Source organism: Pan troglodytes, chromosome 6 (genome assembly GCF_028858775.2).
Source record: "Pan troglodytes isolate AG18354 chromosome 6, NHGRI_mPanTro3-v2.0_pri, whole genome shotgun sequence".
Lineage (NCBI taxonomy): Eukaryota > Metazoa > Chordata > Mammalia > Primates > Hominidae > Pan > Pan troglodytes.
The window spans coordinates 42,456,201-42,469,123 of NC_072404.2; the positions used below are offsets into that span (position 1 = coordinate 42,456,201).

The 12,923-nt window shown below is 38.9% G+C and overlaps 1 protein-coding gene across 6 annotated transcripts in view; it reads right to left on the bottom strand.

Annotated features, from left to right (window-relative positions):
* Window positions 1-12,923, bottom strand: part of AOAH (acyloxyacyl hydrolase) — a 225,827-nt gene that overhangs the window by 167,756 nt on the left and 45,148 nt on the right. For 5 of the 6 annotated variants that reach the window (XM_003318258.6, XM_003318259.6, XM_519044.8 and 2 more), the window contains one exon: window positions 7,080-7,146. In XM_003318258.6, coding sequence (XP_003318306.3) covers window positions 7,080-7,146 — 67 coding nt within the window. Of the gene's footprint in view, window positions 1-7,079; window positions 7,147-12,923 lie in introns of those variants that run through there. The other variant, XM_054655550.2, reaches the window with a different exon arrangement.

Below are 12,923 nucleotides of genomic sequence, written 5' to 3' on the forward strand. Positions count from 1 at the left end.
TTAATCTCCATGTATTTTGTGATTTCTAGTTCTCTTTCTTTTATTGATTTCTAGTTTAATACCAATGTTATCTGACAGCAGACATTATATAATTTCTATTCTTTTAAATTAAAATGTGTTTTATGTCTCAGAATGTAATGTATCTTGGTGAATGTTTTATGTGAACTTGAGAAGAATGTGTATTCTGCTGTTGTTGGATAAAACAGTCCTTAAACGTCAGTTATATCTGGTTGATTGATAGTGTTGTTGAGTTCAACTACAGTAGTCCCCCCTTATCTGAAGTTTTAATTTCCATGGTTTCAGTTATTTGTGGTCAACTGTAGTCCAAAAGTATTAAATGAAAAACTCCAGAAAGAAACAACTCATAAATTTTAAATTGCATGCTGTTTTCAGTAGTGTGATGAAATCTTGCACCATCCCATGCCATCTCACCTGGGATGTAAATTGTTCCTTTGTTCAGCATACCCATGCTGTATACACTGTCTACTTGTCAGTCACTCAGTAGCCTTCTCAGTTATCGGATTGATTGTCACCATCTCACAGTGCTTATGTTCAAGTAACCCTTATTTTACTTGATAACAGCCCCAAGGCACAAGGGTACTGTGCCTAATTTATAAATTAAACTTTGTCATAGATATGGGTGTATAGGAAAAAACATAGTATATATAGGATTTGGTAACTTTTATCCATGGTTTCAGGCATCCACTGGTGGTCTTGGAACATATTTCTCACAGATAAGGGAAGATATTACTATATGTCTTTACTGATTTTCTGTTGGCTGGATCTGTCCGTTTCTGATAGAGGGATGTTGAAGTCTCCAACTACAATAATAGATTCATCTATTTATCCTTGCAGTTCCATCAGTTTTTGCCTCCCATATTTTGATGCTCTGTTTTTGGTGCATACATATTAAGAATTTTTGTCTTATTGGAGAACTGACCACTTTATCATTATGTAACTTTTATCCCTTTATCCCTGATAACTTTCCTCACTTTGAAGTATGTTCTGTTTCAAATTAATATGGCTACTCTTTCTTTTGATTAATGCTAGCATGGTATAGCTTTCTCTATCTCCTTTTAATCTATATTTATCTTTATATTTAAAGTGAGTTTCTTGTTAGACAGCATATAATTGAGTCTAATTTTTTGACCCACTCTGACAATTTCTGTTTCTTAGTTGGTGCATTTAAACCATTGACAGTCAAAATGATTATTGATATAGTTAATACCTACCATATTTGTTACTGTTTTTTATTTGTTACCCTTGTTCTTTGTTTTTATTTTTGTTTTCTACTCTTTTTCATTTCTCCCCTGCTCCCTCACTCCTACCATCAGAAACATGAGAGGTTTGTGTGTGTGTGTGTGTGTCTCTAATAACTACTATGAGAAATTAGTTGAACTCTTGGAGGTAAAACAAAAGAGTGAGTGGGCACACCCCTATGACTTGGTTCCCCTGGAATTTTTAACACAGTCTTGTCTACGTCTAGCTCCAGCAATTTGTCTATTACAGTACAGATTATCTTTCTTTAATGCTGGCTCCTGTGGCAATTTTTGCCCTGGAAAGTTGTGATTCTCTGTATCCATCTGTTTCTCCCCACTTTTGGAGGCAGCTGCTTGCCCAATAATCTTACTTCTTTTGTTGTTTGTTTGATTTCTTGGAGGCAGAGTCTCCCCCTGTCACCCAGGCTGTAGTGCAATGGCGCTATCTCAGCTCACTGCAACCTTTGCCTCCTGGGTTCAAGCGATTCTAATGCCTCAGGTTCTAGAGTAGCTGGGATTAGAGAGGTGCACCACCACCCCCGGCTAATTTTTGTATTTCTAGTAGAGACGGGGTTTCACTATGTTGGCCAAAGTGGTCTTAAACTCCTGGACTCAAGTGATCCACCTGCCTTGGCCTCCCAAAGTGTTGGGATTACAGGCGTGAGCCACCACACCCAGCCCTGATCTTACTTCTCTTAAAGATCTATGAAGTATTGTTGGTTTTTCAGTTTGTTCAGCTTTTTAACCTGCTGTTAGAACAGAGTGGTGACTTTCAAACTTCATAATGTTGAACCTATCACATTTTCATTTACTTCCTTTTACTACCTTTACAGCTATAGAAGTGTACAGAGTGCAGCATGCAGGAAGGGCAGGGCTTCAACACTTTGGCATAGCCAGCTAATTGACTGCTTGAATTAGAATCATGGTAGAATTACAGTCGATGATGATGACCATCATTATCATCATAAATCTAAAGAGGAGCAAGGATGACCAGATGGCAGAGTAACAGAGCCTGTGGCAGGGTTAGGGGAATAGGGGCTTTTTCACTTGAAAGTGCTCATATTTAGACCTGTGACATTACTTTCAAAGGAGGTTTTATATACAAATTGTAGTCACAGAGATCCCCCAGCAGAACTGGAAGATCTTCTTCATATAACTTAATACTTTTATCTTGTTTCTAGGTCACATCCTTTATAGTGTACTAGAATTTAATTATTTCTATAAATCTTGTAATTATCTTGTGAATAACAGAATTATATTCCCCCCCCCACCTTTTTTTTTTAATTTAAATGGAGTCTTTCTCTGTTGCCCAGGCTGGAGTGCAGTGGCATGATTTTGGCTCATTGCAACCTCCACCTCCTGGGTTCAAGTGATTCTTCTGCCTCAGCCTCCCGAGTAGCTGAGATTACAGGCACTCACCACCATGGCTGGCTAATTTTTATAGTTTTAGTAAAGACGGGGTTTCACCATGTTGGTTAGGTTGGTCTCAAACTCCTGACCTCAAGTGATCCACCCGCCTCAGCCTCCCAAAGTGCTGGGATTACAGGCATGAGTCACAGAGTGCAGTGGCTCTGCCCTGTATTTTTAATGCCTCTCCCAAAGCCATTAATTACATCTAAGGTATACCATAATTGTTATCAATTCTGTTTTGCATTTTTTTCTTAAAACTGTTAGTAGTTTATGCCTGTCCTGATCTCAGAGAGCTCCTGGGTTTTGGACATAAGAATTTGTGATTTAGAGAGAAGCATAAATAGATACCAGAAAGCAACACAGCCAGACAGAGACCAGAGTCAGGCTTGCTACAAGAATGGAGAGAGCAATGGCGGTCTGGGACACACAGAGGGGACCCAGCTGTGTCACTGGCTGGGATTGAGCTGCCCCCTGAAGTAGCTCCTCCCTGCATGACTCAGGTTCTTAGGGGAACCCCTGAGTTCTCAGGTATCCTTTTTTTTTTTTTTTTTTTAACATCTTGTGGCTCTGCCTGTAGGAAGGAAATGTAATTGCTGCATAATTAGTCCATGAATTATTGAGAACCGAGTGGTGTGAAATAATAAGGAAGGATGCCCTTTGGGTTAGAAAATACATTTAATATTGGAAGACTGATATTCAAGTAAAACTAAATCATGAGGTTGTCATTTTCAGGGTCTCCATCAATCTCGAGCCGTGTCTGATGGCTTAAAAAAAGCTGTATGAAGAACATGCCCAATGAGGAAACATTTCTATCAGCTCACAACTAATACACATAGGAAATTATGGACAAACAAAACACATGGTGGACAGAATCACGAAGGTGGGATCAGACATCTGTTATTTATTCATTTATTACATCTGTGGTTCTTCAAAAGTGGCCCACCTCATGCTAGCGAGAATTAGTCTCTTTATTAGAAAGAAAAATGTGATTCGGGCTGGAGTGCAGTGGTGTCATCTCAGCTCACTGCAACCTCGGTCTCCAGGGCTCAAGCGATTCCCCTGCCTCAAGCTCCCGAGTAGCTGGGACTACAGGCGCGCGCCACCACACCCGGCTAATTTGTTTTGTATTTTAGTAGAGACAGGGTTTCACCATGTTGGCCAGGATGCTCTCGATCTCCTGACCTCGTGATCCGCCCGCCTTGGCCTCCCAAAGTGCTGAGATTACAGGCGTGAGCCACCGCGCCCGGCCCGCTGGTCCCATTCTTTCTCCATACCTATGCCCGCTTGTCTCTTGTACAGTTCACATGCTGTACAGTTTGCATCTGCAGTGATGAGTATTGTGTCTGTCCTTTCTCTGATCCTTGTGCTTCACTGGTTCTCACACTCACCACTCTATAGCCAGGTACAGAAGAGCAAGTTGTGTCTGAATTACCCAGGCCACTTCTCGGTAACTCCCAGCACACTGCTGTTGGGAGCTGCTCTCTGGCACCCCCTTTTGGACATTTGCATGTATTGCCCCCTTTGAGTTCTGGGACTTTTCAGCTTGCTGATCTGGTTCCCTGATCTAGGCTCCTACTAGGTGTATAAATAGATTCATCAAATAGATGAAAAGGGTTTTTTTTTTTTCTGTTTTCATACTTTTAAAAAGCTTTCTTCACAGCAATCTAGTCATGGCTCATCTGTAATCATACTTTTTTTAAAAAAAATTATTAATTCAACAAACACTTATTGAAGACTTTCCATGCTTAAGTATTGCACCTGGGCCTGGAGATACAAAGCTCTCTCCTTTTCCCCCCAACTCTTCCTACCTCTTTTTCTTACTTTCTTTTTTACTTTCATAAACATATAGTCAGTATTTTGCTAAGTACCTGCAGATAGATGCAAAGATGAATAAAATGTAGTCCTAGCCCTCAAACTGTTTTCCATCTCGATAGCAACTTAGAAAAGTAAATGGATAATTCAGTTACAAACAGCTGTGGTAAATGCCATGCTACGGGCTTGCACAGGGTATTAGGAAAATGCGTGCATGCTCATGAATGTACATGTCTGTATGAGTGTGCATGTGCTCATGTGTGTGTGAGTGTGTGCGTGTGTGCATGTCTGTGTGTGTGCACATGTTTGTGTGTGTGTGTGTGTGTGCCTGTTTGCCTGTGTGTATAGGAGTGGGTTCATAAGATTTGTTTGGGGTAGAGGTAGGGGGTAGAGGTTTTGGATGTGCCAAACTGAGTGAACATCTCATACAAAGATCCTGAGGCAGAAACCTCCTGGTGTGTGGGGAGACTACAAGTGGTTTGGAGTGTAGTGTGCTATGGAGTGGCAAGGGGTGAGTCTGGAAATGCCCTCAGAAACCAGTTCCTGATGAGCCTTGTGTATGGGGCTAGGAGTCCTCCAGAGGATGTGAAGACTTCGAATAATTTTACGTTAAGGGAGTACCATAGTTAGGTTTGCATTAAAACATACTAGTCTAGCTATAATGTAGATTATGAAATCGCAGGGCAATGGGCAAGTTTGTAGGCCTGGAGTCCTGTTAGGAGGCAGTGGCAATAATAGTGGCACTAGCTAAGAATAAAGGGTCCCTACCTTCCAAACACAGCCCAGGGGTTATGAAAAATTGTTTGCCACAACAGAGCGAGATCGCTATTAAGAGAGGCAGATGCACAGTATGACAGATTACTGATGACCTCCCTGCCTGTATGATTTTAAGTTCCTTCTGTCTTTAAAATGTTGTAGACTCTAGGCTACCCTGTTGTAGAGGGGGATGCTGTCTTGTGAACATCTCTGCTGTAAGGCTAATGGCCCCTTGAAGAGGAATCATGTAAGAATGTTCCTAGGAACCAACTCAAATGCCCATCAATGATAGACTGCATAAAGAAAATGTGGCACATATACACCATGGAATACTATGAAGCCATAAAAAGGATGAGTGCTCGTCCTTTGCAGGGACACGGATGAAGCTGGAAACCATCATTCTCAGTAAACTATCACAAGATCAGAAAACCAAACACTACATGTTCTCACTCATAAGTGGGAGTTGAACAATGCAAACACATGGACACAGGGAGGGGAACATCACACACCAGAGCCTGTCAGAAGGTGGGGGAAAGGGGAGGGAGACCATTAGGACAAATACCTAATGAATGTGGGGCTTAAAACCCAGATGACGGGTTGATGGGTGCAGCAAACCACCATGGCACATGTATACCTATGTAACAAACCTGCATGTTCAGCACATGTATCCCAGAACTTAAAGTTAAAAAAAAATAGACTGTTCCTAGGAGTACTGTTCACAAGAGTTAAAACCAGAAAGCAATTAAACATATAATTTATGTATAATAAATTATAAAATGTTTATAATAACATGTATTATATGATAATGAATGATTTATATTTGTATATTTTATACATAATAAAACTATAGAAAAACCTCCATAATTTTTTTAATAGAAAGCAGAAGAAGGATGAACATGGAATTTAGGATGATGCTCACTTGGGTGGGAAAAGCCTGAGAATAAAGGGGAGGGACCATAGGAGCAGAGAAAGTTATTGTCAAGGTCCTAGACTTTGTTTTGGGTGGTGGGTTCGGGAGCTTATTTCAGTATTCAAAGTAACTAAATAAGAATATAAAAAGTGTAAGACAGCCATGTATGGATCATTGATGAGAGAGTGCCATGAACTGAGAAATAGGGCTTATTTGATTCAGTGCCCTGAGCTCAAAAAAAGAAAAATAGTAGCTGGGCCTGGTGGCTCATGTCTGTAATTCCAGCACTTTGAGAGGCCAAGGTGGGCGGATCATGAGGTCGAGTTTGAGACTATCCTGGCCAACATGGTGAAACCCCATCTCTACTAAGAATACAAAAATTAGCCGGTGTGGTGGCGCATGCCCGTAATCCCAGCCTCTTAGGCTAAGGCAGGAGAATTGCTTGAACCCGGGAGGCGGAGGTTGCAGTGAGCTGAGATCACACCACTGCCCTCCAGCCTGGGCTACAGAGCAAGACTCTGTCTCAGGAAAAAATAAAAAGGAAAAAAAGAAAAACAGTAAAAGAAAAAGCAGACCGTGATAATGCGAGGAGCAAGGGCTGGGAGTAGGGAGGCGGAGAGAAGCCAGGAAACCAGCTAAGTGGGGAGAGAAGATGTGGCCTGGGAATCCAGGGAGGCGGAGAGGGCTCAGGAGAAAGGTTCAATCACCCAAGTACAGGTTACCACACTGTAATTCAAGGGGAGCCTTTGCGTAGAGTGACGAAGGATCCAAATTAGGTTCCAATTTTCCACTATTACTAAGAGCTGGAATAACACCTCGAGCCCTGTCCAGAAAGCGCATCATGCTGAACACAGAGCCTCCCACCTCCCAGTTTTCTTGTTCCTCCCATGTCCCAGCAATGGAGTCAGAGTTAGGTGTCATGGCATACTCACAGTTTTATGATGTCTGATCCAAACTTGTCAATGACTAAATAGCAGGTGGTTTTCAAGAACAGTTTTTCTAAAAAATATAAAGAGGGAAATTGAATATATTTTTATTGCGACGAATTTAACACACCTTAATAATGATTATCTTTGCTAGGAACTGAAGCTGAGTGATTAATTTATGATTAATTTGATTTAATTTTAAGGATTTGAAGGAAATGTTACAGCTAATGTATGCATTAAATATCACTTCTATCCCAGGTTTATGTGAATGCCACCTAACCGTCCAGGTTAAAGATAACCAATTTATTCTAAAATCACAGTTTAATGTTGGGTTTTCCTTTTCGTTCTTTCTTTCTTTCTTTTTTTTCTACAGGGAATACCTGAATGTTGGCTATGACCTCATTTGTTGAAGTTGAAAGAAATGAGACTTGCATTAGTCAATCATCTGAAACGTAGCTCTGTTAGAAATGGTCTTTTCTGGTGTTTATTCAAAGGAAAATACTTCACTTGGGGTCCTTAGTTTTTGCTGTTGTTATCCCAGAGGTAAAAGGAGATGACAGTTACAGGTGATCCTGCACTGCCACCTTCATCATAGGACATAGATACACTCCACACAAATACTCCTACTAACAACATAATCTCCCCTGACCTATGAGAGCACATGAATGTTTTGTGAGTTCCTCTATCCACCCAATGAAACTTGTTAGCTCTTTGGTCCTGTTTTTCCAGTTTGTGAGTCTATTGTGGAGCCCTGGTAATTCAACTCAGGATCTTAGCAGAGTTAGGGACAGATCAGCTGTCCTGGAAAGAGCTAGAAAACCCTGATTGAGGAGAATCTATCTTGTCATGATGTGTCTCACACAGGGGGGCCCAGGCCTTGCTGGATGATGGAATGGTGAAACAAGATAAATATGGGAATGCTCCCTGGTACTTCAATTTTGCTTAATGTTAAATAATGTGAAATATTATTTTTGTATTAAAATAGATCTATTCTATGACTTTTTAGACAAAAAAGTACGAGACTTTAAATACACTGTGCTCGGCTGGGCACAGTGGCTCACGCCTGTAATCCCAGCACTTTGGGAGGGCAAGGCGGGTAGATCGCCTGAGGTCAGGAGTTTGAGACCAGCCTGGCCAACATAGTGAAACCCCGTCTCTCCTAAAAACACAAAAAATTAGCTGGGTGTAGTGGCAGGTGCTTGTAATCCCAGTTACTAGGGAGGCTGGGGCAGGAGAATCGCTTGAACCCGGGAGGCGGAGGTTGCAGTGAGCCGAGATTGTGCCATTGCACTCCAGCCTGGGCAACAAGAGTGAAACTCCGTCTCAAATAAATAAATAAATAAATAAATAAATAAATAAATTGTGCTCTTGAAGTAGGCAATTAAAACTGTGTCCTCACATTATGAGTGACCTTAAAGAAATAAAAAGGATTATAATGGAATGTTATGAACAGGTGCATGGCAATAAATTAGGTAACTTAGATAAAATAAAAAATTCTTAGAAAGACACATAATGCCCAAATGGACTCAAGAATAGACAATTTTAAGAAACATATAACAAGTAAAGAGATTGAATTAGTAATTAAAAACTTCCCACAAAGGAAAGCCTAAGACCAGCTAGCTTCACCAGATAGGATTCATTGGCAAATCTACAAAAAAGTTAAAGAATTGATAACAATTTATCAAGAATTCTTCCAAAAAATGAAAGCAGAGTGACCATTTCTTAACTTATTTATGAGGTTAATATTACCCTGATACTAAAAGCAGAAACCTTCCTCCGAAAGAATGTAGACCCAAATCTCTCATGAATATAACCACAAAGATCCTCAACAAAATGCTAGCAAATAAGATCCAGCAATATAGAAATTATACATCATGATCAGGTGGGATTTATCCCAGGAATGCAAAATTGGGTTAACATCTGAAAATCAGTTAATGTATTATTCCCATATCAACAACATAAAAAAAACCATATGATTATCCAATATAGGCAGAATATATTTGACAAAATATAACACTGCTTCATGATTTTATTAGGAATAAAAGGGAACGTCCTCAACCTAATAAAGGTTATCTACAAAAAACCTGACAACTTACATGATATTTAGTTGTGAAAAATTAAATACTGTCCCCTCAGTATCAGGAAAATATAAGAATATCTGCAGTCACTACTTTTATTCAACGTTATAAGTTCTAGCCAGGAGAATTAGGCAAGAAAAAGAAATAAAAAGCATTCAGATTGGAAAGTAAAGATGTAAGACTATCTTGTGGCTGATATGATCTTCCATGTAGAAAATCCTAAGGAATGTATTAAAAACTATAAGAACAAATAAATAAGTTCAGTAAAGTTGCAGGATACAAGATCAATATGCAAAACCAATTGTATTTCTACGTAGCAGAAGTGAGCAAATAAAAACTGAAATTAAGGAAAACAATTCCATTTACAGTAGCATCAAAAAGAACTAAATTCTTAGGAACAAACTTAACCAAAAAAAGTGCAAAATATATACTCTGAAAACTACATTGTTAAAAGAAGTTAAAGTAGACCTAAATAAATGGAAAGACGTTCCATATTCATGAATTGGCAGACTTAATATTGTTAAGAGGGCAATTCTTCCCAAACTGATCCACAGATTCAATGCCATCTCTACCAAAATCCTAGCTAACTTCTTTGCAGAAACTGAGCAGCAGATCCTAACATTCATACGAAAAGTCAAGCGACTCAGAACACCAAAACAATATTGAGAGAGAAGAACAAAGTTGGAGGACTGACATTTCCCAATTTCAAAGCTAGACAGCTACTGTAATCAAGATAGCATGGTATTAACATAAAGACAGACATATGGATCAATGAAATAGAATCAATAGTTCAGAAACAAACCCTAACATTTAGTCAAATGATTTTCAGCAAAAGTGCAAAGACCATTTCGTTGGAGGAATTTAACAAATGGTGCTGGGACAACTGGACAGCCACAGGCAAAACAATGAATTTGGACACTTACTTCACACTATATACAAAAATTAACCCCAAATGGGTCAAAGACCTAAATGTAAGAGTGAAAACCGTAAAATTCATACAAGGAAACACTGGCATAAATCTTACTGACTTTGGGTTAGGCAATGTTTTCTTAGATAGGACACCAAAAGCACAAGCAAAAGAAGAAAAAAAAAACAGACAAACTTGACTTCACTAAAATAACAATAAGTTTTGTGCTTCATAGAACACCAACAGAAAGTAAAAAGACAGCCCACAGAATGGGAGAAAATTTTTGCCAATCATATATCAAATGAGCTATCACAGTGCTAGAATATATAAAGGACGATTACAACTCAATAATAAAAAGACAAATAGTCCAATTAAAGTATGTACAAAGAATCTGAATAGACAGTTTTCCAAAGAAGATATACCAATGTCCAAAAGCCACATGAAAAGATACTCAACATCATTAGCTACCAAGGAAATGCAATTCAAAGCCAAAATGAGATACAACTTCATATCCACTATAATGTGCTATAATAAAAGAGAGAATAATATGTGTTGGTGAGGATGTGGAGAAATCAAAAGCTTGTACAATGCTGATGGCAATGTAAACTGGTGCAGCCAGTTTGTAACCAGCCTACCAGCTCCTCAGACTGTTTAACATAGAGTTACTAGGTGATCCAGCAATATGATCCAGTTTATATATGATCCAGCAATGTGATCCAGTTTATATATATAAACATATGTCCACAAAGAAACGTGTACACAAATATTTATAGCAGCATTTTGCATAATAGCCAAGAAATGTAAACTCCTCAAATACCTATCAGCTAATAGATCAACAAATGTGGTATACCCATACGATGCAATATTATTCAGCCATAAAAAGTAATAAAGTTATAATACATGCTACAACATAGTGAATCTCTAAAACACTATGCTAAGGGAAAGAAATCAGTCACACAAGACCAGATATTGTATGATTCCATTTATATGAAATGCCCAAAACAGGCAAAGTCATAGACACAGAAAGTAGATTAGTGGTTGCTTAGGGCTGGAAAGAGTGGGTGTTTGGGGGGGGATGCTAAAAGGCATGTAGTTTCTTTCTGGTGTAATGAAAATGTCCTAAAATTGATTGTGGTGACTGATGAACACGCAACTCTATGACTGTACTGAAAGTCACTAAATTGTACACTTTAAATGAGTGAACTGTATAGTATGTGAATTGTAGCTTAATAAAAGTGTTTAAATACAGATTCCCTCTCCCTTGGGATCCTTTTTAGGGGTGCTACTGTGGAGAGGGTCAAGAAGCTCTGATGTCACAGTATACTCAGAGACCTGCATTTCATTCAGTACCAGCCCACTGGCTTCTGGCCTTGGAGAAATTGCCTCCCCTTTCTGGACTTCCATTTCCTCATCTGAAAAATATGGGTGTAGGATTTGGTCCCTATCACTATAATGTCTGCTAAGTTTGGGGACTTTTGTAAGAGATATTCCAAATTAAATGAAGGAGCTTTGGAAAAAAGTTAAAAGTACTGCTAATGCAGAACTGGCTTAGCCTAGAGCAGAGCAATTTAAAAATGGACATTAGGGTGTTCTTTGATAAAGTTCTAATACTGGCTGAAAGGCAGAGAAAATTCATCTTCTTTCTGGTAAGATAAGCAGTGTGTGTGTGTGTGTGTGTGTGTGTGTGTGTGTGTGTGCGCGCGTGCGTTAGAATTCTGTTTAACTCAAGTCAAAGAGAATGGCTGCAGGTTCCTTCCTCCCTGAGCAGAACCATTTGAATAGTTTCCGGTAGTCTTCTGTGATTATTAGCTTGAGAGGCCCCTGGAGCAATGGCTGATATGGGACAGGAAATGCTCTCTGAGAGCTAAATTCTGAGAGCAATCCATAAGGGTACAAAGCAGAAATATGCAAAATCTCCAGAAAGAGCCAGCTATCCTCAGTCAGCCATGATCAGATGGTAACCTGATTGTTACTGATACACCTGAAGAAAAATTTGGCATTTACATATTGACAGTAGCTTAGCTAAAGTAAAAATTATACTGTTAAACTCTGCCTGTGACAAGGATCGTACAAGAGTATTTAATTTCTACAGATTAAAAGAGACTTGGAACAGCATAGGAAAAAAGAAAATGTGGCTATTCCAAAGGACAAAATAAAGTTAAAATAAGACCAATTAAGTAGTTATTATACATTGGGTGTATACAGATGTATGTGTAAATAAAACATAGGACATTCCAATTTGTAAGTTACCTTCATGTTTACCATCACTTCCTTTCTCATAAGAATCTTTTCTAGTTCTAGATCCCTGAGGAATCACCACACTGTCTTCCACAATGGTTGAACTAGTTTACATGTACCTTAGAACTTAAAGTACAATAAATATATATATAAAAAATAAAAATAAAAAAAAGTATTGAGGCCTCAAAAAGAAAAGAATCTTTTGAGGGAGTAATTATTTTTATCCTCATTCTATAGACAAGAACATTAAGACTTAGAGAGCTTAAGATCACAACATAGCAAGTGGTTCAGCTGAGATTAAAATATTTTACTCCAAAAGGTCTTGTTATTTGTAGTATACATTTCAATGTGCTTAGGACATTTTATTTGATGCCTTATCTACCTCATGTATAGCAGACATTGTTATACATTATTACATGTATAATATGTATACATTATTACATATGTATACATTATTATATACAAACTTGAAGCACAGTGCGACCAAGGGACCACATAATTTTTTTTTTTGAGATGGAGTCTTGCTCTGTCCCTAGGCTGGAGACAGCAATCTCAGCTCACTGCAACCTCCACCTCCAGTGTTTAAGCAATTCTTCTGCGTCAGCCTCCTGAGTAGCTTGGACTACA